Source organism: Oreochromis niloticus, linkage group LG12, assembly GCF_001858045.2.
Source record: "Oreochromis niloticus isolate F11D_XX linkage group LG12, O_niloticus_UMD_NMBU, whole genome shotgun sequence".
Taxonomy (NCBI): domain Eukaryota; kingdom Metazoa; phylum Chordata; class Actinopteri; order Cichliformes; family Cichlidae; genus Oreochromis; species Oreochromis niloticus.
This window is the reverse complement of record NC_031977.2, coordinates 10,522,117-10,549,982: the sequence shown is the minus strand read 5'-3', so window position 1 is coordinate 10,549,982 and position 27,866 is coordinate 10,522,117. Positions and strand designations below refer to the sequence as shown.

At 41.7% G+C, this 27,866-nt stretch overlaps 1 protein-coding gene across 8 annotated transcripts; it reads left to right on the top strand.

Annotated features, from left to right (window-relative positions):
* Positions 1-1,152: 1,152 nt before the first annotated feature.
* On the top strand, positions 1,153-27,663 carry ep400 (E1A binding protein p400). Of its 8 annotated transcripts, none has more exons than XM_025896841.1 (54): positions 1,153-1,349; positions 2,500-3,848; positions 3,950-4,057; positions 4,172-4,256; positions 4,507-4,626; positions 6,280-6,674; positions 6,768-7,067; positions 7,298-7,507; positions 7,628-7,768; positions 7,856-7,928; positions 8,089-8,126; positions 8,220-8,277; positions 8,363-8,452; positions 9,309-9,422; positions 9,548-9,735; positions 9,836-10,013; positions 10,115-10,251; positions 10,389-10,558; positions 10,758-10,932; positions 11,026-11,162; positions 11,483-11,669; positions 11,837-12,006; positions 12,133-12,320; positions 13,706-14,005; positions 16,012-16,185; positions 16,667-16,819; positions 17,011-17,081; positions 17,214-17,503; positions 17,714-17,913; positions 18,823-18,992; positions 19,395-19,591; positions 19,739-19,850; positions 19,978-20,271; positions 20,394-20,468; positions 20,565-20,699; positions 20,797-20,841; positions 21,003-21,156; positions 21,290-21,525; positions 21,629-21,802; positions 21,901-21,948; positions 22,040-22,176; positions 22,293-22,349; positions 22,441-22,519; positions 22,933-23,097; positions 23,189-23,234; positions 23,317-23,423; positions 23,585-23,768; positions 23,868-23,959; positions 24,204-24,383; positions 24,608-24,779; positions 24,955-25,091; positions 25,219-25,380; positions 25,481-25,555; positions 26,562-27,663. In XM_025896841.1, exons 2-54 carry the CDS (start codon positions 2,532-2,534, stop codon positions 26,880-26,882), a joined length of 9,321 nt encoding a protein of 3,106 aa, XP_025752626.1. In that variant the 5' UTR covers positions 1,153-1,349; positions 2,500-2,531; the 3' UTR covers positions 26,883-27,663. The 8 variants fall into 8 exon arrangements, with proteins under 8 accessions (XP_025752626.1, XP_025752629.1, XP_025752627.1 ...); XM_025896844.1 differs by having other exon boundaries at positions 1,154-1,349; positions 7,322-7,507; positions 25,478-25,555; XM_025896842.1 differs by having other exon boundaries at positions 1,154-1,349; positions 8,369-8,452; positions 25,478-25,555.
* Positions 27,664-27,866: the final 203 nt, after the last annotated feature.

Genomic DNA, 27,866 nt, shown 5'->3' with positions numbered 1-27,866 from the left:
TTAGTATCTTGCCCAAGGATATTTGGCATGCAGTCAGGAGGCAGCCTGGGATCGAACCACCGACCTTCTGGTTAGTGGCGGACCTGCTCTACCACCTGAGCTACACCCAAAAGTCAAATGTTGACTTTTGTCATAGCTTCTGTTTAATTCAAAGCCATAAGTAATTATAGTTATTACAAACTTTATAATCAGGATTTAGCTGAAAGTATACCATTTTACTACATAATATCCTTGTTAACTAATAAGCTGTGAATGTATGAATCATCCAGGCTTTATTCAGTGTCATAATGAGCAAACATGCACATAAGACACACAAGAGTAAAGAGAAAAAAACAAACAAACTATTCAACTAACTTAATTACATTTTATAATGCCGGGATGTCATTTAGGTTGCGTATCATATGCATTCAACAAACCTAGGTCTTATTGTCTTGACTTGTAAAATATTCCTTCTATGTATGGAAAAGGAGACGAGACATGCTTTCATTTTCCAGTTCACAGTAGTCACATTTATACTGCAAATACATTTTGAATGTTTTCAGTTCTTTTGTCACTGGGTAGATCCTATGCAGTGGTTTCCTTAAACTTGTTTTTGATACAATATTTATCATAAGTTTTCAGTGCTTTCTCTCACTGTGTATCACTAAATAAATAAAACTTTGTAGACAGATAGTAACAAAATTAAATTGCTAATATTCTTATAAGAGCATCGTTCTTCTTATTATATTATTATTTCAATATTCAGGGCTACCAATATAAAGCTGTCATAAAATCTTCAGAATTAAAGCTTAGATGAGGAACATCAGTTTTGTAACATTATAGGGAATTTTTTTCTGGTATAGCATCAAAACTGTAGTATATTATTTTGGTTTAATATATATTTTGAATTTATAAAGAAATTACCTGCATGATAAAAACAGATGAAAGATTAAACACCTCAAAGTCAGAATTCCATTATCAAACCATATCGGATGTCCTCATTCTTTAATATTCAGTACCTTTGTGGGGAGGAGTTATATTTAAACACCAAGCTGTCAGTGCTTGCTTTTAAAAACCTTAAAAGGATTTTATCAACCGCATTTTCATCTAGAATCATAATCACTCACGCAATCCACCATTTTAGATTACGTCATATTTTTGCTTCCTCGAATTCAGAACGGCATCCGGGTTACACAGCAGGTTACCGCGGTCGCCATGTTGCTGAATGAAATTAACTTAGCTTCAAAACAGTGAATAGCAGCTAACAATATCAAGATTTTATTTTTCGCAGAATAGTCCTTGTTGCAGCACGTGACCTATTGTAAATATGACTTAGGATTTATGAAACTACTACAGAAGCCCCATTCCCTGTAAGTAACGCCGCTGAAGTAATAACTGTGTTTATTCATTGGTAGCTGGCCTGTTAGCAAAAACAAGCTAATCAATAGCATCGGCTAGCACGCGTCATGTAGCACGGGTTATTGTAATAACTTAAAAGCCATACACAGTGTTATTGTAAATGTTACGGGTTAATTTTTACATTCCATATTACTCTGTTAATATATATTTGGATCTACCATTCACCTAGACATGATTGTTCCGATACCTGCATTTATTATTTTTCATCGCAGCTAACCTAAGCTAACGTTACGCCCCGGAGAAATTGTAGGCGGGTGAAGCTAATATGTTAACAAGCGCTGTAAATATAAGACAGTACCAAGAAACGACTGCTCTACGGCTGTCGACTGGAAATCTTGGTTGTAAATGTAATGTTCTTCTTACGGTGTTGCAACGACTGGGTTTCACTAACTCATAAATTTCGCAGCGCTGTTATCAAGGCGTCGTTGTCAACACCTCGGTACCGTTAAGGTACATCACCTTTGTTTTAAATGATCGTTGGCTTTGGCTGAATCAGTATCAAACCAAATAAGCCATATCGTTTTTACCACAGGACAATGTGTATATGGTACCTGGCGTTCACCTGCAGGTGCAAACAGATGTAAAAATAAACAAAAGCTGTACGTCGGTGAAGATGCTCTGATAAGACCTCCACCTGAATAATTAAGGGGTGTATGTAGGTAACAGTCCCTGTCTTTCTTGCACACGATATCAAACTTTAATGACATTTGAGATAAGATTTACTGATGGCTGATTTTTGTCTGTGTCATTACTTCAGTGTGTGCTTGTTAAATGTTCAAAAATAGTGTATGGAGAAGCCAAAAGCCTGATTATTTATAACTAGACACAGTGAAACAAAAGAAAAAAGGCAACCCTGGAAGAGATTACTTGGTTTTAGCTACCAGGGTCTCCATTTTATCACAGGAAATGGGTATTACAGAGACAATCTTTGGTCCTGATTTATGTCATTTCACATGAAGTTGTTGATATGTTGACATGTTATGGTTCATTTTCAAATATTTTCCTCCCAGATGACAAGCAAACTTTATTTCTGCATCACATATAGTCATTAAAAAAGTAAAAAATAAATAAAAATCATTTTTACCTTTGTCCTTTTCACAGATTGTGTTTAAACATTGTAACCATATCACGCAATGCACCATGGAAGTGGATCACAGAATATGCAACGACCTCTTCAGAGACCCAAGTCTGTCAGCGGGTCAGAAACAGAGGAGCAGCAGTCGCAGCCGACCATGGCAACTACACAGCAGCAAGCTACAGTTAACCATCCTCAATCACCTGTGACCCCTTTTTCCTCCGCTGCCAGTCCTTCAGCTCCCCAGTCACCCAATTATCAGATAATCATGAGTCGTAGTCCAGCCGCTGGCCCGAACATGAACATAACATTACAAAATGTGGGACAGATGGTTACTGCTAACCAACAAATAACCCTAACCACACTTCCCATCCAGAACCCCGCATCCCCAGGATTCCAGCATACGACACCTCAGTGGAGGTTTGAGCATACTCCACCCTCCTACATCCAGGTCACCTCACCTGTGCCCCAGCCCATTCAACCTCAAAGTCCTACCCAGCATAGTCCAGTCTCTCTGCAAGGTGTGACGAGGCCAGCAGCTCCTGCAGCAGCATTGGGTGTGCACGGACAGAGTCCAACGCGTTTTGTTGACGCTGGCATGTTAGTGAGGCAAATCAGTTTAGGGAGTCCATCAGGCAGTGGTCACTTTGTTTATCAAGAGGGAACAGGACTGGCCCAGATTGCCCCAGCCACACCTGGCCAGGTACAGCTGGCCTCTCCAGGAGCGCCAGGGTCTGTGAGGGAACGACGACTTTCTCAGCCTCATTCACAGACTGGCGGCACCATCCACCACCATGCACCTCAAAGTCCAGTGGCCACCACTCTCTCAACTCTGGGCAGCCCTGGTCACATCACCACCTCAAACCTACCTCCCCAGATCAGATCAGCCATTCAAGAACAACTTAGAAGCCCTTTGATATTTGAGAAGACTCAACAAGGTGTGGTCTCTGGAGTAGGAACCACAGCCACGTCATTCAGTATACCTTCCTCTATCCCACCCTCTAGCCCATCCCTCACCAGTCCATCTCAAGGGATCCCCAGCAATTCTCTTGCACCCACCAGCATGACTGTGGGCACTGTAAAGAAGCAAGCTGCCAAGAAATTAGAAGAAATTGCTCCTTCTACACCAGAGATTGCTCAGCTGAGAAAACAGTGCTTGGAGCACCACACCAAGAAGATGGAGAATCTGAAAGAAGTGTTCAAAGAATATCTGATTGAACTTTTTTTCCTGCAGCACCTCCAAGGGAACATGATGGACTATCTAGCTTTTAAGAAGAAGCCTTGTGTTCCCTTGTATACTTACTTGAGACAGAGTGACTTGGACCTTGAAGACGAAGAGGAGGAGGAAGAACAGTCTGAGGTTATTAATGATGAGGTATTACATCAGCTGGCTCTTGGTGTGAGATCAAATATGTATTTTCTTTCCTGTTATTCCATTGAATTTTGTGCCTATATCAATTGGGTGTCTTTTTTCAGGTAAAGGTTGTTACTGGAAAGGATGGCCAGGCAGTGACACCAGTTGCCATAGCAACACAGCTTCCTCCCAATGTTTCTGCAGCTTTCTCTACCCAACAGCAGTTTCAGGTGATAGAGGAGGCACTTATTTTAAACATTTATTTTAATGAAATCATCTATAATGCACTTAGTTAAAGTCTGTTGAAAATATCTCACTAATTTCATGAGAGGCTGTTTTTGCAGGGACATCAAGGAGCTACTTCTGGCACAATTACAAACCCTGGAGACATTGATGCATTTAAAAGGCAACAGGCTATGGTGCAGGCAGGTAGGGCAAAGATCGTAGACTCCTGTTTTATGTTGCTTTGTTTTCTCCCCGTTTGCTTTGTTTTCTGTTTGTTTTCTTTTCTCCCTCTAATTGCTTCTGCTTTTAGATATTTGGCATCCTCTACTAGCGCTCTGTGTTGAAGTCTTAAACCGAGGAAGGAGAGGTGACCTGTACGGTCTTCAGAAGGTCATTGCTGTGTGCCGAGTGCTTTTTTTTGCGTTATGAGGGTATTGTGTGTTTTAAATCCCAGATCAGGCTAAGAGGCCCCGGATTGACGTTGGTCGCCATGGGCTGATTTTCCAGCATCCTGGTGTAGCTCCTTTAGGATCACCTGGCGTTCCACTCCAGCAGCTTATGCCAACTGCGCAAGGTAGGAGTGCTTCTACCAGGCCGTTCTGTGTTCTGTTCGATGCTGCTGGACCTATGCCCTTTCCTCATACTAAGGAGATGTTAAAAAGGGAATCACAACATTCATCTTCTACAAACAAACTCCAAGCAGCATCAACAAACAGATCTTCCATCTGCTGGATTTCTCAGCAGTCCTCAGGAAGTTCAGGCTTAAGCTCTCTCTGTCAGGATAAATGGGGAAGAAGACAATCCAAGTCTGAAGAATGAGTAGCCACTCAATGGGAAGATGCCATGTCTTATGATTTTCTTTATTTGTTTTAACTATTGATCACCTGTCGTCATCCATCTCTTCTTTTCTGAAGTTTGTTCCTGTTTGTCGTCTTTATTTGGAAAGACCTTCCCGTGCTGATGGATTTTCATCTTATCTGGCGGTGGATCACAGAAAGTGGGAAGCCTGTGGGAATGAATTCACTTTCCAATGGGTTTTGCTTGATCTCCCATTTTATGAATCCACATGTCATGCTTCCCTTTGGTTTCCCATCGTCATTCCCTCACACGCCCCTCTTCAATTGTCCGTCTTTGCGTGAGCCATCAACAGGAACTCAAAATCATCAGTCTTCAAGACTTTTTATTTATCTCATGTCCACTTTTAGTTTATTTCCTTCCATGTTTTTTCATGACATTTTGTTCTGACTTGGCTTCTTTCCCTCAGTCTAAGTAGGAGGGGAATCATTTGGAGGAGTTGTGTTCACGGCACAGGTTTTTGCGATTGTGGTGGTGTGGGTGTGTCAGGGCCAGGTGTTGATGGCGTCTAGGCAAGGTGGTGTGACGTGCAGGGAGGTAAGGCAGGTGATGCTTTAGTGTGCACAGCTCCGCTCAGGCCTGCTATCTGCAAGACCCCATGTCTGTCCTTTTGCTCACCTCTGTGCTTTGTCGCTATGTGAGGCATCCAGATGCCTTGGTTACGGCTAGAATGACATTGCTTCATGCATGCCAAACATACAGTGTTTTTGTGAGTGTCTGCTTTAGTTCTTTCCCCTTACTTCTCCCTGTCTCTTTGTTTTCTGAAATTCTTTTTTTCATGTTTCTTTGTTACATTTCTTTTTCTTTCTAAAACCTTTCTTCTTGCATGAGTAATTTTGAATGTTTTTTAACCACATTCTCTCAACATTTGAAATGCAATGTTTTAGTTTTGCATTAATCAAAGTAGTATTTTATTTGAGAGACATGTAGATTTTCATATTGATTTCATTTCCTCTGTAATCATTTTGCTGTATGAGTTTCATTAGTTTCTGCTCTGATCATCAGGTAGTCGTAGACTACTGTTAAGTACAGTACATGTAGTTCATTAAGAGAAGGTTCTGAGGAGCTCTTATAGCTGAAACTCAAACAAATGTTTAATAGTTAAAAGTTAAATTTTATATTTTACCTTTTAGACTCAAAATATATAACTTCTATAAGGGGGTCTCTCAAATGAATATTAAGGGAAGGCTGCCGAACACTTAACGACATCTATTAATCTGTATTGTAGGAACACAAAAGCATTTATTTAAAAAAAAAAAAAAAAACTCTGCACATTTGGCAATAACGTTAACAACTCATTTTTTTACCATTTGTCTCTGTGTCACTTTCTATACTACCCTTTTATCCTATACTTTGGTTACCATGTATACAGGCGGGATGCCGCCTACTCCTCAAGCAGTCCAGATCGCAGGACAGAAACAGAACCAGCAACAGTACGACCCATCCAAAGGACCTCCAGTGCAGAATGCAGCCAGCCTGCACACTCCGCCTCCTCAGCTGCCTGGCAGGTTGCCACAAGGTGCCCCTCCTATGACAGGCTTGCCCATGGCACTCTCCCAGCAGGCTCAGTTAGTAGAGAATCCAACTCAGCCAGGGGGTCAGCTGCAGGCACAGGTGAAGGTGCAGACAGGTGCCGCGGTCCTGACCACAGTGAACCCCCACACGCAGCTCCAGGCCCAGCTGCAGCATCAGATGCAGTCAGGTCTTCATCTCCAGTTGCAGCCCCAGCAGCAACAATCCCAGGCCATTCTGCAGTCCGGACAAGCGGTCAGTTTGTGTGAAGTGGTCAGCCTCCATGCAAATGACTAAAAGACGATGCTGTAAACTTTATATTACCAATGTTTTTTCTTTGCTCTACAGACTGTGGCACTTGCTCGCCCCGGAACAGAGTCAAACCAGACAATTCAGAGGATTATGACCAACTCAGTATCAATCACATCTGTGTCTCCTGCTCCGCTCTCTGCTCCCAACTCTGTTCCAACCCCACATACTGCAAGCCCTCTTCGTCCTGTTGGTTCTAACGTCAACCCAAGCACCCAGTCAAAAATGACTGGAACCAATGGCATATCAGCGGTCAAAATAGGCGGCTTTGGTCAAAGCACAGCCGTGCAGCCTTCACAGGAGGGTTCTCAAGATAAGCAAGTGGAACAGGCCAAACTGGTGAGTACCTTAGTTTGGATACAGATGTCAGCAGGTGGTTAAAAGCCTTGCCTGGAAAAGATTTGGTGCCTTTTAATGTCGTCATTACATGTTTTTTGTTCTTTTCAAGTTTGTAATATTCCATATTAACACTTCCTGTTGATGTCCATTATTTTAATTTTTTTGATGTTCCATTGTTGTGCATTGTCATAAATGTATTTAGTAAGTTTTAATCTTATCAACATATAAAGTCTAATGGACCAAATGATTGCCAGGAGAGTCAAGTGCATCAGCGCATATCTGAGCTAAGGAAGGAGGGCCAGTGGTCTGCCAGTAGGCTCCCTAAGCTTGTGGAAGCCTCACGTCCAAAGTCCCACTGGGACTATCTCCTGGAGGAGATGCAGTGGATGGCAGCTGACTTTGCACAGGAAAGGAGGTGGAAGGAAGCTGCTGCTAAGAAGGTATGAAAAACGTATAATAATTAACTGAAGAAAAGAAGGGTAAATCACAAATTGACACAAAAACAAAGAGGAGGAAACCCTCAGAAAGACAAACTCGTGTCTTCTGTGTCTCTGCCACAGCTCGTTCGCACATGTGCCCGTTATCATCAAGAGCAGAAGAAAAGTGAAGAGCGATCAAAGAAAGAAAGGGAAATTCATCTTCGTCACATTGCCAGCACAATTGCCCGAGAGGTGGAATTCTTCTGGTCAAACATTGAACAGGTTTGTTTGTTTATTCTTATGCATAATAGTTTCAGGACTTATAAAGATGACAAATATCTGTTTTGAATGAAACCCTTTCCCCATCAGGTCGTGGAAATCAAACTCCAGTTTGAAATTTATGAGAAGAGGCTCAAAGCACTTGGTTTACAAAAAGCCAAAGGTACGTCCCATCGAGCAGGTACTGAACACGAGAGACAGAACATTTGCTCTGTATCATCACCTTTTACTTTATGTTGCTCCTTGTTCCAGGCTAACACATGCCAGGTTATCTGACCTCGGACAGTTCTTTTTGTATTAATCTTGCTTTACTTGCTTTACAGTATCTGGTCAGTCAGCAGCTGAGAAGGCTGATAAAGAGGTAGGTACTGCACTGGCATACCAATTAATAATGATATAGAAGCACATATTGTGTCTAAGATAGAGTTTTACAATTATACATTTCATTTTGTAGCAGGTGACCACTTCAGTTAGAAAAAGAAAAGCAAGTTTGTCCTTGGTTGATGAAAACGGTAAGTGTCAAATAATCAAGGTATATATGATTAAAAACAGAGAAAATAAAAAACAAGGATTTATAAAGACTGATTTTCCTTTTAGTTACAGATGAAGAGAGCACCATCGAGGAACAGGAGGGCATGGAAGGGGAAACGGACCACAAAGCAGAGTTGGTTGACCTTGCCAAAGATGGTACTTACTTTAATCTTTCTCTGTAACTACGCTCTATTTGCAGATTCAGGATAAAGGAAGAGAAATTTATTAGTGTGATACTGTCTTGCTACTGCTGTGTTTATTCAGTTAAATTAGATTTTGGTGTAATCTAATGGTGCTTAAAGGGACGAGCCTGTATGGAGACTAGATGATTTCATAAACTCCACTGTGAGCTTTGAGACACAACACCACACACACGTCATGTGCAGGCTGTGCCTCAATGAAGAATGTTCGTTAGAAGAACTCGAAAACATAATAAACCACCCACAACTGCATACCTACCTCTTAAAATACAACTGACTGTTTTGTTTTATTGACCTCACACTACAGTGCAGAGAGTCGATCAATGAATTTAAAGTTTGACCCACCATGGCAATAAACTGTTACAGAAATTTTGAAACAGCTTAGGTAGTATACAGGCTAAGAGATAGTTATGTCAGGTGATTGTATACGAAATGTGATTAGATTATTAATTTAATATTCCACTTTTCACAAATTATGCATCCAGTTCTACAGACAACCATCGCCTCTTGCTGAAGCTCCATAGTAATAGTATTGAATTTTCATCATTTTTCCACCTCCTGCATGAGTTGAATTGATTTCAGAGGATGAAACGATAAATGGTGGATCTTGATTGGCCACAGGATGGTGCTAAAATACATTGGCAGTTATATAGATGATTGAAATCGATTAAATTACTAATGTGCAGAATTATACATTTTTGAGTTTTTTGCTACTTAGTTCATTAAAACCAGCAACTATAAAGATTATTTATCTTTGTTTCATTTTTTTTTTTTTTTTTTTAAATAAAATGTTTTTTGTGTTCGTCTTGCAGCTGAGATGCCCCTGGATGCTTTGATGAAGCAATATGCCGGTGCTTATGCTGACACCTTTGATTGGCCACAGCCTGGTTCTCACAGTGATGAGGATGAAATGGAAGAGACTGAAGGTAAGTTTGTCATTATAAAGTTAAACTGTGCAGATAAGTTGATTTTATTTTATTTTTATTTTTTTTTCCGGCCATTTGTGAATGATGAGATTCCAAAATACCTCCACTTAATTTTTATTTTCTAGAAATAGAATGTGCTATCAGTCCACCGGAGGCTGTACTGATTGACTCCCTTCTGAGTGTGGACCAGTACCGCGGTGCTGACAAAGCCGCTTCCTCTGACTCTGATGGGAAACCCTGCAAAGACATAGCCGAAGTAGCTGCAGCCACAGAGCTCATCCTGCCCAAGGGCAGCTTCAGAACTACTTCATCTGTGAGACACATTCAGATACTCTCACGCATTTAAACAAAAGAACATGTATGTTTTTGTTTTTCTCAAACTAATTTTTTTATTGTCATTATTTTTTTACTAGACCCGCAGCCCAGCTCCTTTTCTATTGCATGGGTTTCTGCGTGAGTATCAGCAGATTGGTGTGGACTGGCTTGTAAACCTTTACAAGAAGCACCTCAATGGCATCTTAGCTGATGAGACGGGCCTTGGCAAGACTGTACAGACAGTTGCTTACATGGCCCACTTGGCTGGGCAAGAGGGTATGTTTGTTTTTGGTGTTCTTTTTGTTTTACAATAGTGAACCTTTTTCCTGTATTTATAAATTTTGACTGGGATAAAGACAACCCTTTTTTGACCACAGGCATCTGGGGTCCCCATCTCGTTGTGGTAAGAACATGCAAGTTGTTAAGTTGGGAGGTGGAGTTCAAACGTTGGTGTCCTGGCCTTAAGATCCTCTTGTACCTTGGCAACAGAAGGGAACGGCGGTCTAAAAGAAGGGTAATTTCTTGTGTATTTAAATACAATAATATCATTAATATGATATTAAAAAGTGCTTTGAGGTGACTGTTGTTGTGATTCAGTGCTATATAAATAAAATTGAAGTGAACTGAAGAAAAAGTGTTTTTGATCTGCAGTGGTGGGGGGAAGCCAACAGCTTCCATGTATGTGTTACATCCTACAAGCTGCTGATGAAAGACCAGAGTCATTTTCTAAAGAGAAGGTGGAGGCACCTAGTCCTGGATGAGGTGCAGCTCATCAAAAACATGACGGAGAAACATTGGGAAACAGTTTTTGCTCTCAGAAGGTAAGCTATATGATAATGTTATTATTTCTAGTCAATAATGTGCATGTTGTTTTGGGTGAATCGCTTCCCTGATGAGATCAATTCAATGTGAGAAACGTTAAGACTGTCTCTATGAAATTGCCCTAATTTTTTACTGGATCGTTAAAAAATTGCTCAGCTGACTGAATGAATGACAGAGATATTTCTGTGCATTTTCCAGTGAGCAACGGATTCTCCTCATCAACACTCCTCTACAGAACACTCTTAAGGAGCTGTGGACCATGATCCACTTCCTTTTGCCAGGAATCACCAGGCCTTACTCTGATTTTCCTGTTAAGGCGGGCACAGACCAGAACCAGGACTACTGCCACAAGCTGGTCATCCGCCTACACAGGGTGGGTATACCACCAGCACTCTTCTATAAATCTGTGTTACTGTGGTGTTTTCCTTTAAATTAAATATGAAAACCCTGTTACTCTTAACTGTAGATGATTCAACCTTTCATCCTGAGGCGCTCAAAAAGGGATGTGGAGAAACAGCTTCCCAAGAAGTATGAGCACATCCTAAAATGCCGACTGTCAAACAGGCAGAAGAGCCTTTATGAGGATATCCTCACTCAACCAGGGTAAAATATTTACTCCTCTCTCACAGTTTCTTTTGACACACAGCCCAGTTTATGGTATAATAAAGTTTTGGAAAAATATTAAAAGTACATCGTGAACTGTAATTCCATAGTTCTTTTCATTTCTATTACTGTGTATTATGCGTCCACGAGACATCATATTTATTTTGACCTGATCTTTCTTGTCAGAAAAGATACTTTATAATTGGAAATACCTTTTATTGTGTCTGTTCTTTGGAGAAAACTGTCAAGGGACACATGTTTTGCACATATGTTGTCAGTCTTCTATAATCATTTCTTCTATGTGGCTGTGTTTCCCCTAGAGCTCAGGAGGCACTGAAAACAGGTCATTTTGTCAGCGTGCTGCAGGTTTTGATGCAGTTACAAAGAGTTTGTAACCATCCTGAGCTGGTGGTACCCAGAGTGACCAGTAGCTCCTATTTCTTCTCCTCTCTCGAATATAACGTGCCATCACTAGTGCTGGGAGCAATTCAGACTGATTCGAGTAAGGTAAGTGTTTTAGTAGTGTAATTAACGTTGTTAATGGTAACAAGATCAGTCAGTAAGTACCATAATAGAAAGTCAATCCGTGATAAATTTGCATAATGAGTAATCTTAAAGAGACTCTACACTGTTCCACTAATGTTTTATCTATTCCTAATTTATTATCTCCATAGATTGCCAACCTGTCCATATTTGATCTGATCAATAATGAGAACAGACTGACCCGGTATCAGACTGAAGAGGCAGTACCCAAACTAAAGGTCACTCAGCAGCTCATAGAAGAGATCTACAACAATCCAGATCCACCACCAAGGCCCAAACCATGTCCAATAAAACCCATGAGGTCTGCAACATAATCTTCAAATGTCCAGATAGAACATTTCATTCTATGTGAAGATCTTAAGAAGTTTTAAAATAAAATGTAACCTCAGTATTATGGAATATTCAAATCCTGTTTTTCTCTGATTAGATTGTTCCAGCCAGTGCAGTATGGCACAAAACCAGAGGGCCGCCTTGCCGCCTTTGCAAATGCAGCAGGTCAGCGTCCTCCAACGAGCTCTCCTGCTACTGGCACCTCTCCTTCCACCACCAGTCAGGCAGGCCAGACCAGGGGCAAGTCCCCAGTCACCACTTCATCGACTGCAGCCACTGCTCCTGGTAAGATCATTTCAGGGGCCCTATCCAGTATAAGACAGGAAATTACATTCTCAAATTATCTAAAGGATTCCTGGTGGTGTCCAGTTCAGACTTAAATAGTACCTTTCACCTCTCATATTGTTTTTTTGTTTTTTCTTCACCTGTACATAATGTGTCTTAACTAGTTTTAAGCTTGTGATGTGTGCAGTGTTATTTTGCATGATTTGGAATACAAGTGAGCCTAATGTACTGCTTAACAACTATTAATAGGTAGCCTTAGAGGCATACATTAGAGTTTGAAGCTCATTAAGAACTGTACTGCCTGCACATATTTTATGCACAGTGCTGCTATTTGAAAAAGTCAGATGCTTGTTGTTCAACTTTTTTGGAGAGGTTTGGTATACTTTGACTGAAAAGTTTTACTTTAAGGTTTCATATATTTAAATTTATACTTCCATGCAGCAGTGGTGGGTTGGCAATATTGTTTTCCCCTGATAGCAGCACAACCTTTATGGCAAGGCTGAATATAACACTCACTACTGGTTTCTGTCCTCAGTGACGACTGCGGATTAAGGAAAAGTCATTATATTTTAACAGAGGATACAATGACAGTAATGGTAGACGAGTCCAATAAAGAGATGGAGGCAAAAGTCAAACATTGCAGCCTTGGCTGTTACTGAATACACTTTCACAGATTGAGCTGACAGTTTAAACACACACATTTCCCATCATACCAGCTTTTACCATAGTGGTACACAAAATTCACAGTTTTTCAGTTGTTTCAGACCAATGAACAGATGCAATGATACATTGACATATTTTTCATTCATATTAAAAAAACAAATTTCAGGTTCACATTCAGGTTTCTCTATTTTAACTATAATTTCTAATTTAATAACTAATTACCTTAGATACTGTCATACTGTCAACAACACTGCCAAAAATAAAATATTAGATAAATAAAAATGTCCATTAAGAGAAGTACACCATATGTATAATTGCAAATACATAAAGAGTGCAAATACATATGTTTAACAACATTCATTAACATTGCACACCATCTTCCATCTTTCAGTGCAAACCCTGACAAGAGCTTGTGAAGTGTCAAATAGTTGCAGATGGAAGTTATGCCCGACTGTTCCCATTTCTGCCTTCTGTATCACTGGACATACCCAAGTGTATCCATTCTTCCCGTACTGAGTAGTTGGGACCAATGCACATATTTTAAGTAAAAGTGTTTGCAGTTATTATCATTGACATCAGTAACAGCCCTAATAATCGTTGCTGAGTTGGCTCACCACTGCTGAATGAAGTTATGGAGAAACTGTTTGATCACACTGATTTGACTAAATATTGGGTTACCCCCTAACATGGAGTCCCATACCCCATTGCCTTGTATTTCACAGTGGTTGGAGCAGCAGCTCAGAGAGCCCAGGCTACAACTCCTGTCAGCAGCAGCAACAGCACTGCAGCCTCCACTGTAGCCTCCTCTGGGAATAGTGGCATTGGACAGCATGTGTTGGGGGCTGCCCCTGTGGCCTTAGGCCAGAGCTTAGCGGGCACAGTTGTGGGATCTGTTGCTCCCAATAGCCAGCCTGGATTAACACAGGTCCCCAGGTCGACTTTAGCCCCCAGCCATGCCATCCAGCCCAGCTTAGTATCCCAGAGGCTGGTTCTTACGTCCCAGGCCCAGGCACGGTTGCCTAGTAAGTGGCCTGCCCTCCCCCTCTGTCTCAGCATTTTCCCTCCACCTCTGGCACTACAGTACTGGCTGCTCTTCACTGAAGCCTTTACTTGAGGCACTGCTGATATGTGTTCACTCAGGAATTCTGGTTAAATATCTTGTATTGATTGTGGTGGGGTGGGTGGGTGGGGGGGGGAGTCCTCTAAATTTAGATCTGCAGCCATATCAGCAGCATCTCCACAGCCACAGCATTCCCCAGTTTCTTTCTTAAAACCTGCATGTACACTATGAATGTACACCACTGCACTATTTAACTTATGTTATATCCTCGCACTTCCTTATAATATTTTTTTCTCCCACTTACTAATATTCTTTTGTCTCTTGCATCAGCCCAGCTGCAGGAAGAACTTCCAAAGCTTTGTTTCTGTTTTTGCTGTCTTTTTTATTGTTATTATTTTAGTCTGAGCTTCAGCATGAATACTAAGCATGTGAAAATGGCCCCACAGTCATGAACTGACAAACTGCAGTATTTGAATTTATAAAAAAAAAAGAAAAAAAGAAAAATTTAATAAAACTAACTTATTTGTATAAGTTTTAAATGGTTTCAGAAAACTTTTCAGAGTTTTCTGAAACCATTTGAATTTGGTTATTTTCAAGTAAATTGTTTAGGTATGATTTTAGCCTAGAATGTGTAAAAATCCTAATGATGTGTGCAGATGTTGGATAAACTTGACTTACGGATTCATGCCCCCCATCAACACCATAGCAAACGAGGCCCTTAATCACAAGGGCATCATTGGAGCTGCTTGATGGTCAAGACAGCAGACTGTACTGGTTATACTGGTCAGATTACAGAGGGTTTCATTCTCAGTGAATCTACTTTGAATTTGTAGTACTTTGTGTGTTTGGGGTAGACAAACATCCAAACACAACAACAAAGAAGAGGCTGAGCTGGGGGCTGTAAATCCATTTATCTCTTCTTAGAATTTGTTAAAATTGGCAGAGAAAATATATACATGCAGCTGAGTATCTAAGACATGCTTTTAAGCCCCTTTTCCATTAGTACCTCCTTGGATTGACTCGGATCGACTCTACTCGGATTGACTGGTTTACAGTTTAGTACCTCCTAATGTGCCTGGTGTGTGTGTCAGAGCATCCCGCGACGTAAGTAACATGCAACACAAACGCTACAACAAAGGTGGACATTGAGGCAAGAATATGCCTGCCGCTCAGTCTGTGGCTTTTCGTCAGACTCGGGGACCAGGGCTTTGTTGTTTGTAGCCATTTCCCCCATTGCCGGGTTTCAAAAATGGCAGTTTTGATTTTCGTGAACAAACTCTCTCATTACTCGTCGAGTGACACTACTGACCAGCCAGTCGATCGCATTCAGTCTGACGATGTCACATTTTAGTACCTGCTTGGATCGCTTGGAACCCTGGACAAGCAGGTAATAAAAACGTACCTGGTCCCAGGTACTTGGACCTAATGAAAAACCCTGAAAACCGTGGCGAACCGTGCTGAGTTGCTTCGAGTAGGTACTAGTAATAGTAAAGGAAAAGAGGCTTTAGTAATCCAGTCTTGCAGTTTAACAACATCAAACGGATGTGCTATGGCTTTTGAGAGCACTCTCCATCACCATCATCAGATAATGAAATCTCATTTTTGGCGAATGCTGTTCCATTCATGAGCAGATATTCAATATCAAGTTCAACAAAACTGTTCTGAAGACACATGGTGGCCCAGTGTAACCCTAACCCTAAGACACCTTGTGTGTCCCTCCCTCACCCCTCCTCTTAATTTGTCACTTTTGAGTTTCAGGCTCCCTGTCTCACCTGAGGACTGTCCTTAGGCATTTTCTTCCCCTTCTGTTGCAGAGAGGAGCTGTGCTCGTTCCACTGATTAATCCACCCTGGTTCTGCATGTCTTTTCTTTTTTTTCACCCTTTAACTAACTCAGTATATTGCTTTGGAACCATAAAAATACTTTTTAGTGCTCTCTGTGTTAAAGTTTTTGTTTTTTCTATTAAAGGTGGAGATGTGGTGAAGATTGCCCAGCTGGCTAACATAGCAGGCAGTCAGAATCGAATCTCCCAGCCGGAGACCCCTGTTACTCTGCAGTTTCAGGGCAACAAGTTCACTTTGTCCCCAAGTCAGCTCCGTCAGCTCACCACTGGACAGCCCTTGCAGCTCCAAGGTACACTTGGTAATGTATATCCCATCGTCACACTTTCTTTCCTCTCCACATATTTTTCTTCATTCCTTGTTTTGTGTCCTACCGACTCATCCATGTAATTCTGTTGCTTTTATTTATAGTCAGCAAAAAGTTTTTGTCAATTTTAAGACATTATTATAAAATTCTGCATGTTTCTATGTGTAAAACTCTTACCATATATTTACAACGTCCTTGGTCTGGTTCTGGTGTCAGACCTATGCCTCGACCTGTCAGACTCAACTAGGTGTCAAAGAAAGTCAGTTAGCAATTTAATATGTCTTGAATACAACTATATTGAAATTTATGTTTATTAGCCTTTTGCTTTAATTCGCTTTTATTCCTGTTTATTTCCGTCATTAAAATCCTTCAATACCATGACAGTTCTTTTAATTTTAGATTTTCACATTTCATGCCTGTGTTATTTTCTGAGTAAGCGTCATTTAATTGGCTGCTTAATGTCTCATGCATTCAGGCAACATCCTGCAGATTGTGTCAGCTCCAGGGCAGCAGATTATTAGGCCCCAGGCATCCATGGTAATGCAGACAATGCCTCAAGCTGTTCCTGCCTCCAGTGCCTCAGCTACTCCTGGCACACCTCATCCTGCAGTGTCAACAGCTCAGCAAGGTGACTTGGAAACAGTGAAGATTCTGCACTATTGTCTCTGCCTCTTAATCAGTTATTTTGAAAACAGCTGCCATTATAATTACATCTGTCATGATAATTCTGACAGTTGTGTGACATAATCTGCCAGATTGGGCATATAATTGCACCTCTTGTCCTCTTTTCCTTCTGTTGACACTGTGTTTCTTTTTAAGCGGTGAGTACGACCGCAAATGCCACGTCAGCCCCCATCAAGCCGCCTCCTGCAACTCACGCTAGCTCTCAGGTCAGCACATCACTTTGCAGAAAAATCCTGTTTATAATTTCAGTTTTGTGTTTCATCAAATAATTTTAGTCTAGTCACATTACAAGAATAGCAGTTCTGATTGTATGTACCATCTGTCACTGTGATACTCAGGAGTCGTCTGAAGAAAAGACTCAACTGATGAAGGCGCGATTGAGCCGTCTCTTCGAAGCAAATGAGCAGCGCTGCAGCCGCAGAGTGTTGTATGGGTCAGACCTGCTACAGGCATGCACTTTAGGCTCAGAGCCCGGTCACTCTGCCCTGACTGCTGGAGGCTGGAGCTGGGTGGGCAGAGAGAGCTGTATCAGAGCCCAGAGAACCTGCGTGGCTACTACCTCTGCACTGAAGTCCTCTCTGCTCTCTGTGGAGGACCGCCTGGAGGCTGCCAGCAGCCTTGTCAAAAGGTACTTGAGATTTGTTTGTTCTGTGCTGCTCGTGTTGTTATAAATCCATTCCATGAATATTTTACAGTGTGTCCTAATATTTTCTGAAATTGTATTATAGCTACAAAGGTAAAAGAAATGACCAGCTAAGATTTCATTGTTGTATTCCAAATCAGTTTTGAATTTTTCCTCTTTTAATCCAAATATCTAATTATATGTGCTACCTTTTAGACTGGTGTGCGTGGTGCCTCCAGCTGTGGCTTCAGCTCCTCACCTGTATGCAGCCAATCCCCCAGTTCCCTACAGACTTGAGCAGAAGTCCCATCGCCGTCAGCTTCAGGAGGCCTCTGTCCCTCACAGTGCAGACATCCACTTAGCATCCAGACATCTCTTCTGTTGTCCTGACTTGCAGTTAATGCAAATGGACTCAGGTTAGTCCATGTAACACACCATTACGCCTGGCTAAAACAAACCACTTTGACCTCTGATTTTGTTCATCAAAGGTGAAGAAGCACCTTGTTTTAGCCTTAACTCAAGAACTGATGCTAGTTTTTACAAGACTTCACAAGTTATTAGTATTCAACAAAACAAAAGTGCTAAATTTTACAAATAAACAAAAAACAAAGCAATAGTTATTTATATTCAATAATTGTGACTTTCACCATTATCATTTAAAATCAGAAAAAGATGAAACCTTCAGCTCTCTCTCCGTCTTTCATTGACTGTATGTTCACTTCCCTGTTGTTTCTCTTCAGTCTGTGGATTGCTTCATTGAGGGGAAAATGTAATTGGGGCCAGAAGTTTGATATATAACCACAAAAACATACAAAAGCTGAGAAACCAACATGACAATTAAGAGAAATGTATTCTGTCTTTCTGTTCCTCACCCTCCAATCACATCTCTGCACCTACAAACGCATTACTGTGTGACCTGAGTTATTGATGTTGACCAGAAGTAAAATATCTCAAGAGTAGACAAACAAGAAATCCAGTAACTTCAGTGATAAACCTGAGAACAAAAGAATGGATACCTAGAATACTAAACATGGGGCATTAACACATTTGATTGTAAAAAGAGGTACCAGAGCCATATAACTAGGTGTCAGTGACCCAGGACTCGACTTGTGATGACTGTCAGCCATCAGTGACACACAAGCCACAGGAAGCTTGAACTGTCAAACCTATTCTTTTAAAGCTCTGTACGGTGTTCTTACTAAAAACATCACAGAAAAAAGGTTCCAGGTAAGGACAAAAACCTGCTTACACAGGCTGAGTGACTCATCTCATGTTTTGCCTTGGATCTGCCTTGGATAATAACATGATCATTTTCTTTCCCAAAGGTAAACTGGAAGCTCTTGCTATCCTGCTGCAGAAGCTGAAGTCAGAGAGTCGCCGTGTCCTCATCTTTACACAGATGTTGAAGATGCTAGACATCCTGGAGGCCTTCCTAGATTACAGGCAGCTCACTTACGTGCGCATTGATGAGAGCTTCAGTTGTGATGAAAGACAGGTAAAATCATACCACATTTAATTTGTTCCTTATAAACATTTTTGCTGAAATCAAGTTTAAAGAAATGAATGTTGACAGAGGGTCTTGTCATTTTAAATATTTTCATGTGAATTAAACTATTTTTCCCCCTTATCTGTCTTTTTTTATTAGTTCATCTTTGAGTTAATTTGTTTCCAGTTACAAATAATCTAAAGATGCAGGCAACTAACTGACAACAGCAGTCTCAAAAATAAACAATGAAAATAAAAATATCTAAAACATCTGTTTCATATTAGAAAGGATAGTTTGTTTATTTACATGGCAAAGCAAATGCATCAATACAATTATTAGTATACAATAATTAAAACTAAACTGCGCCGTCAACTTCTTCTCCAACTCTGTTCATGTGTTTTGTGCCTGCAGGAAAATATGAAGAAGTTCAACAGGAACAGGCAGGTGTTCTGCAGCATCCTCACCAACCGCTGCTGTTCTGCAGTTGGGACTGTGTTTGACGCAGACACCATCATCTTCTACGACACAGACCTCAATCCCAGCATGGACGCACGCACCCAGGAGTGGTGTGACAAAATAGGGCGTTCCAAGGATATTCACATATACAGGTGATATTATAAAAACAGGGCATTCTGATTTTGTTTCATATTTTTGTGCTCCTTATTCTGCCCCCAGATAAAACAGTTTTATCTGTTTTATCAAGTCTTTACTGAAGGACTCGACTTGCGCTTTTATTTCCTTTTGCATGTCCCAAGGTTGGAGAGTGGGAATTCTATTGAGGAGAAGCTCCTGAAGAATGGTACCAAGGACCTGATAAGAGAGGTGGCTGCTCAGGGTACTGACTACACCTTGGCTTTCCTCACTCAAGTAAGATAAACTCACTGAAGCTTCTACAAATATTCAAACTATAAATATATGGAAAAAAGTTTAGATCCCGCATTATTTAGTTCTACCCAAGACATGAAATAACTGGCCTGATATTGTGTTTGTGTAGCGGACAATCCAGGATTTGTTTGAAGTGGAGGCAGGCTCGGGAGAGAAGGTGGAGGAGTTTGTCGTCCTTCACCAGGAGCCTTCAGCCTCTGAGGCCATCTCTCCCAGAGTAGCTAGACCATACATCCAGGCTCTCCAAAGCATAAACTTGGATGCCCTGACAGAGGATGAAGAGCAGCAAAAGCAGGAGGACAAGTTGCCAGACCAGGAGTCAACAGAACGGGACCAGGAGTCAGAAATCCACGCTAAAGAAGAGCCTGCTCAGATAGAGGAGCTTAATGCAGTCATGGAACAGGTGGGTTTGCTTATTTTTTTAATTTATATATGCAGCTTGAAAACTGGTTCAAGCAAAAATAAATTGCCATAATATTAAACGCTGGTTTGTTTTGTTTTTTCATTTACTTGTCATTGAAACAGCTTACACCTATTGAAAGATATGCCCTGCATTATTTGGAGTACCTCCACGTCAGCGATGATGAAAAAGCTCTAAGGGTAAGATTTAAGGCACATCTTTACAGATTTATTGCAGCGAAAATGTGGGAATCTGTTCACGAACAGGTTTTTTATTTTTGTTGTTTTGTTCCTCAGGAGAAGTTGGAGTGTTCAAAGAGAAGCTGGGAGCTGCAGCAGTTGCAAAGGTTGAAGGAGGAGGAGCAGCAGCAGCACATGATGGAGGGAGATGAAGATCTCTTCACCTACACCAGAGAGGATGCCTACAACATGGTGGGTGGGACAGTTTGATCTCTGCTAATCAAGCAAGAAGTGGTGCGTGGATTATTGTGCTGTAGTTGACCTGAACATTTTCTCTGTACTTCAACAGGAGTATGTGTTTGATGTGGAGGATGGCCACACAGAAATTATGCCGGTAAGATGCCAAATGTGACCTCATCTGTAAATGTTTACACAGATTCTTGAATGATGTAGACGCCTGTATCTCTTCCTCGTTCGATGTATTTGTATTGAGCCACAACATGAAATCCTATTTTGCCTTTGGACGGTTTTTGACGTGTGATTTTTCCACCATAGCTTTGGACTCCACCCACACCACCACAGGATGACAACGACATCTACATTGATTCTGTAATGATGCTGATGTATGACACCACACCCATGCCAGAGTCCAAGTTGCCTCCTGTCTACATTCGCAAGGAGCATAAGAGACTGAAAATGGATCCCTCAGGTAAGAAAAATATCTCTCCTTTTAGAGAAGTTGTTGTAAATCTTGGGTTAAAGACCAGAAGAATGAACAAAATGCAAAAGTATCATTGCAAATTTGTTTGGTTTTCTCCTCTAACTTGAGTGTGTTTCTTCAGCAGCAGCCAGAAAGAAGAAGAAGGGCCACGGGGAGACGGTCATTCCTCCACGTTCGCTTTTTGAAAAAGCCAGTATGCTCAAAGTTCGCCGCGAGGTTAAAGACCAGAAAAAGAATTTCTCCCTCAAGCAGCAGGCACCCTTTGCCAAGCCCCTCCCCTCGCTGGCTAAACCTGCTATGGAGGCAGGGCAGGACAATCCAGAGTGGCTCATCAGTGAAGACTGGGCCCTGCTTCAGGTACTGGCTTTATTTACTCCTGCCGCCATGATGGTTTAAGCATCGTTAATACATCCTGTGTTGCATTTCAGTTAACAAGTTATCTTTGCTGTGTGTCCGTTAGGCTGTGAAGCAGCTGTTGGAGTTGCCGCTCAACCTGACAATCGTGTCTCCTGCGCACACTCCTAACTGGGATCTGGTGAGTGATGTGGTGAACTCCTGCAGCCGCATCTACCGCTCACCCAAACAGTGCCGCAATCGCTACGAGAACGTCATTATTCCCAGGGAAGAGGGCAAGGTAATGAAAACAGGGTCACTGTACTTTACTGTCTTGCACACATTTTGCTTGTTTTTCTCAACAATCACTCTTTTTTCCTTTTCTTTTTTTTTTTTAAGTTGGTGTATGAGGCAAACCCCAAAAAGAAAACCAAGAGTATATACAAGGTACTCTGTCTTGCTTGGTCTTTGCGTTCAGCTGTTATTTCTTCTTGAATTCTGGGCCTCATTTTTATTCTTTTTGTGTGTCCACGTTTAGTCTAAGAACAGCCGTCCTCTGAGGACCTGTCAGATCTACACACAGGATGACAATGCCACTCACATCCAGCTCTACAACAGCCGCTTTGAACTCATGAAGATCATTGCCAGCAAGAGAAGCCCACCAATCAAACCACTGTAAGTACTGAGAATATGGAAAAAAACTACATTTACAAAATAAAATAAAAAACTGCACTACATTATGTTCAGATAAGATATTTCCATTTAAATGTATTCATCTATACTGCTTACAGACTCGGCATGAATCCATTTCAGAAGAACCCCAAGCATGCGTCTGTCTTGGCAGAAAGGTGCGACTTAAGTTTGTAATCACTGGGAATCAAAACCTAAACTCGTTAAGCAAACAAAGAAGTGTAAGGTTTTATTTTTTCTCATCTTCAGTGGGATCAGCTACGACAAGCCGCTACCTCCCATCCAGGTGGCATCTCAACGGGCTGAAAGGATTGCCAAAGAGAAAAAGGTGCTTATCAGCAGTGTGCCGCCGCTTGTGTTTTTATTTATCCAGGTGCTATGCCATGCTAGGAGAATGTAAGACTTATTACAGCAAATGTCTGTGAATAATTCTTTAGGTGTTGAGAGAAATCTGGTTAATGTTAGTTTCCACCTGTCAGGACAGTTTTCATGCATGCGATGCACAAAGGTAGTAGTGTGCACGCTGTAGCTGTTGGATTTAAAAGCAATTATGCTATTATCTAGATATAAATCAGTGATCACTTCAAATGTTTTAATAGTATAAAAATTGAAAAAAACAAGAGTGAACTACTAAAAACAGACGTCCATGCATCATCTTCAGTCTGGTTTTTGTTCATCTTTACAAATATATTTGCTTTTGTGTTGCCTCCATGCATTGTTTGTGGATGTGTGTGTTTGCAGGCACTTGCAGAGCAACAGAAGGCTCAGCAGTTGGCCCAGCAGCAGGCTGGAGCCCCCCAGACTCAGGCCGCACCTGGCCAAGCCCAGGCTCCTGCTTCTGGCCAGGCCCAGGTCCCTCAGGCTGCAGCAGTTGCCGGCGCTCCTGCTGTGCCTAATGCCGTACTGGTGAGACTCAGTAGTTGAGCTACTTGTTTTTACATAGTCAGGTTCAAAACAAGCTAATGAAAGCTTTAAACATGCTTCTCATGTTTCACAGGCTGGGGGCATAAAAAATGCCACTGTGGGCACTACCATTCAGGCTGGTACGTACACACACACGTATGGTTTAGATTACAGTGCAGCTTCTGTCCCAGTAGTTAATTCCTTTCACTTTGTTTCTTCTAGCCACTGTTGGAGGGAATGTGATTGTCAACACGATAGCTGGAGTTCCTCAAAGCCCTTTCCAGCCCAACAAACGCCTGGCGTCTTCGGTCATGTCAGGAACGCTGTCTGTGAGTCATGCTTTCTTGCCACTGGTGACCTGGCACTATTAACGTACAATGATATAAATAGTATTTGGATTGGAATAAAGCAGCAAACTCAGTGCAGAGAAAGATCTTCACAAGCATCAAAACCTTTATTCATACTGTTGCTGTTATTTTGATTAATGTAGCCTGCAGGTACAGCTGGAGCACAGGTGGTCCATGCACAACAGAGGCCTGTTACAGCTGCTGGCCCGGCTGAGGTGGTTGCCATAGCTACAGGTCAGGCTGTTAGAGCGGTTACCCCAGTGACAGCATCTGCAGTCGTTTCTACCACTGTGAGCCCAGTGCGCTCACTGGTCACTCAGGTCACAGGTAATGAGCTTATCATTGGCTTTCTTCAGGTGCACATTTTGTTTTACAGCCCTGACCTGTCCTCTGTCCTTTTTCATGCATCGACTGTGCTGTCTCAAGGAAAGCCAATCAGCGCAGCCCAGCTCCATGTGCTCAGACAGCATCTGCCACAGGCTACATCCCCTCAGATGAAAGCTGTTAGCAAAGCCCAGGTAGGCCACTACCACCTTTACAGAATAACTACCCCAAATGCAACAGTAACAGTCGCTTATAGAAAAAGTCATTTCATCTCTTGGATAAGGTGGACATGTGGTTATGGTTACACAGATGACAATATTTCAGCTTTACCCACTAAAAAATGCAGTGCACTATTGTGTCAATGTGTGTAACTTATCTGTATGACCTCTAAGTTAACTTGCATGGAAATATCTGGTGACTTTTTTTCTTTTTTTTAAGGTGCACAAGCAAAAGTTGCAGCAACAGGCAACAGCAACTCAGGGCCAGCAGGCTACAGGGGCCCAGCAGGCCGCACAGGTGCCAGCTGCACAGACTGTACAAGCTAATCCTCAGCTAGCAGCTGTGACAACACAAAGACCCGGAGCTGTGCTGGCCACCAACCTGCCGATGGGCAGATTGGTAAGATTAGGGAAATAGTGATTAGATATTGATGCAGTTGTGCATGTCCACAACAAGATAAATGCTATTTTCAGTATATATTATCAACACAGATCAAAAAGGTATAACATTAATGAGAGAGACTATTACAATTCACTGGTGGATCCTCAGAAACACTGTCCTCTGCTTATGTTAGTGATTGAGCTTGTGCCACCTTTCTTACTCTTCTTTTTTTCACCCCACAGACTGCTCGAGTACCCAATCAGAGCGGGATTCAGGCCCAGGCAGGACAGACGGCTCAGGTGACTCTGACCAAGCCTCCTGTAGTTTCTATGCCAGCTGTGGTCTCATCAGCCGGAGTGATGCCAGTGACTGTAGCAGGCATTAGTGTGGCTATCAGTCAGCCCCAGAAAACAGGTGTGTTGAAATTCTTGAATTGCATACATAACAAGATGCAACAGTATTTGCTGCTGATTATATCTGCATCATTTGGATTGGAAACCCTTTTATGGTAGCAAAATGTATGTTCTCATCATCACAATCTTCTAAATATGTCTTTTAATCTGACGCACTTTCTCCGCTCTGTCAACAGTCGGACCCTTCCCACAGATGCAGGTCCAGCAGCTGATTCAGATGAAGAAACAGCAGCAGCAGACAGTTCAGGTGGCAGCTGCACCCCAGCAGAAGGCAGGGCAGCCACAGCCAGGACAGGCCACTGTACAGCAAAAGGTAATGTCTTTGTTTGCATATAGAGATTTGTGTTTATTGAGAGTATCGGGAAGTAATAGTTCACTAGTAATATTACTGTATTCGATAGCGCCAATCACAGTATTTAATGTATTTTCATTTCCCTTAGATTGGCACACAGCAGGTGACAGTGCAGACCGCCCAGCAAGGTCAGCAGCCACAGCAAAAGTTGACCTATACCACCACCCAACTCCAATCGGGAATCAAGACCCAGTTCTTCGCTACATCGCTCCCCCAGGGCCAAAAAGCAGCTGGAGCACAGCAAATCCAGGTGCATCATCAGTGGCAACCCATACAACAGAATAGTTTCAGTGAAATGGCGAGTTTGTGTGTGTGTGTGTTAACATTTTCTTGTTTACTGCTTGTAGCAGCTGCCTAAGATCCCGCAAATAGTGCAGCAGCAACCAACTGTGGCCAATATTCAACAACTTGTGTCTTCTCCTCAGGTAAGAGTTTTAGGCTTTTTACTTGATTGATTCTACAGACATTGGAGTAACCATCACTGCAGGCTTTCAGGTGTGCTACCATTGACAAAATGCTTATATTTGATCTGGTATTATGTCCTCACTGGTGACAGCTGCAACTGAATGTTTTGTGTTTTCAAGTTGTCCATCCCATTTACCCTCTCACGAACATAAATAATCTATTTTATTACATCTGGCATAATTGTTATCTTACATGTGAATGAACTGATAAAGTATGAATGTAAGATGTCAAGGTGGGACCTTGCAAAACATCTTTGGCCATAACTCAAGGATTTGGACACTAATTAAAGGGCTTAAAATTCTCCAGCACTGTGCCAGAATTCCAGCTCGAGGCCAGTTTGACGTTAATAAATTGTTAATATTGTTTGAAAGGGTTTTTTGTTCTGTTTTGTTTTTTCACACTGTCACTCAAGCAAGAATCTAGTTTCCTATGTTTACAGCAATAAACAGGCTGTTCATTTGTTGCACACAGTTAAGAGCTCAGAGGAGGAGGGAGCATTAAAAGTTTGAAAGATGGGCATGTTTTGTCCTTTGAGGCTTGTATTTAGAACCAATTATAGACTACAGCTTTCAGCTAAAACCAAGGGTGACTGTTTGGATCGTGTGAAGAGAGGATTCACGTTTAGCAACAAATAGATGTGCTCCTGTCTTTGTGAAAGGGGTCATGCTATCATCCATCATGCTTACAGAACTGTGCTGTGTTTTAATTCATCATTGATGTGAAGTTATGCACAATTTGGTGCAGCTGCCCAGAGTGTGGAAAGTAAAATATCAGATGAGATTTCTGTGGGGTTACTTTGTTTTGCTGTCTCGGTCACACTGAACCTTTGACAGTTCATTTTCATTTCTGATTTTGATTCATCACCGATTTTGTTAGCATTCTGTTTGCTTTGACATGCAGGAGAAAGGCTCATATGAAATCTTTGAGACAGGATGGAAATGCTCAGTTTGTGTTGTTTCTCTTCAGATCCAGGCTCAGCCTCAGACTGTGACTCTGACCCAGGCTGCCACGTCAGCTACCGCTCAGGTGCAGATGATTCCTGCTGGAACGGCGACAGCCCAGGTGGTCCAGCAGAAGATCATCCAGCAACAGGTGGTGACCACAGCCGCCTCACCCCAGATCCAGACACCACCTCCACACAGCCCAGCCCAGCAGCCCGCTGCAACCACTACTGCCGAGTCCCCGGTGCAGCAGTCCGCTCAGTCACAGCAGGCCTCCAAGGGTCAGGCTCGCCAGGGGGGCATCAGAGCCAAAACCCCTGCCAAGCCCAGTGGGGGGAGCAGTTAGGAGATACACACTAATGAGACTGTATGTACCAAGCGTTTTCCCGCAGTACAACGACAAGGGTTGTGCTTTCTTGTGGATCCTGCAACAACAACAAACCTTTACTTTACTCCAACCTCTCTAATCTTGTGTTCAACATAATTTCAGTGCTTGTATCTAAATCATTCTGGAAGATCAATCATGATGCTTCTGCCCATAATTCTGCTGGGATCCATAACTATCTCTCACTTGATCAATAACATTCTGCTCTTCATTTGTTTGTTGTAGAGCGTTTCTCAAAATTTCCCCCACACCTACCACATAATCCCACCGTATGACAGCCACAGCAGTCATGCCTTCTGCACAGTGGTTATATGACTCAACAGATGTATGAGGCTGAGGATTATGGGTGATTTTTGTTTGTTTGGTTGGTTTTTTTTGCATTGGGAAATGAGCTCTCTATTAGAGTAAGTGTATTCATAAATAGTCTTGTTTTATGTCCGATTCTCTTGTTGTCTATAGATACTGAATGGAGAATAATGCACGTTCCTTTAGTCATTTTTTTTATTATTATTTCAGCAAATACACTGTAAACATGTACTTTAGTGTTTTGTTTCCTCATAAATTCTCCTTTTTTTATTGATGTGAAAGGAAAAAAAAACATGTAAATATCAACAGCGGACATTTGTACTTGTAAAGTAGTTGTGTTTTCATTGGATTTTTCAGCCCAATTGTAATAAAGTGTTTTGTTTTTATACACAAATTCATCTTTTCCTTTCATTAAATCGTTGTAAGTACTTTGAAATCTTGTGACTTCTTACATCTTATTTCAGCACACATCCTCTTTTGTTTTTACAGCCTTGTATACTGTGGAAATAAACACTTGATTCGAAGAGTTAAGACTAGAAAAGAAATCAGTTTGTCTGCAAGACCTGTAAGATTATTACACTTGGTAAGATTTCTTCAGATGAAGGCCAGAAAATAAAAAAGAAATTGAAAGACCCTTCA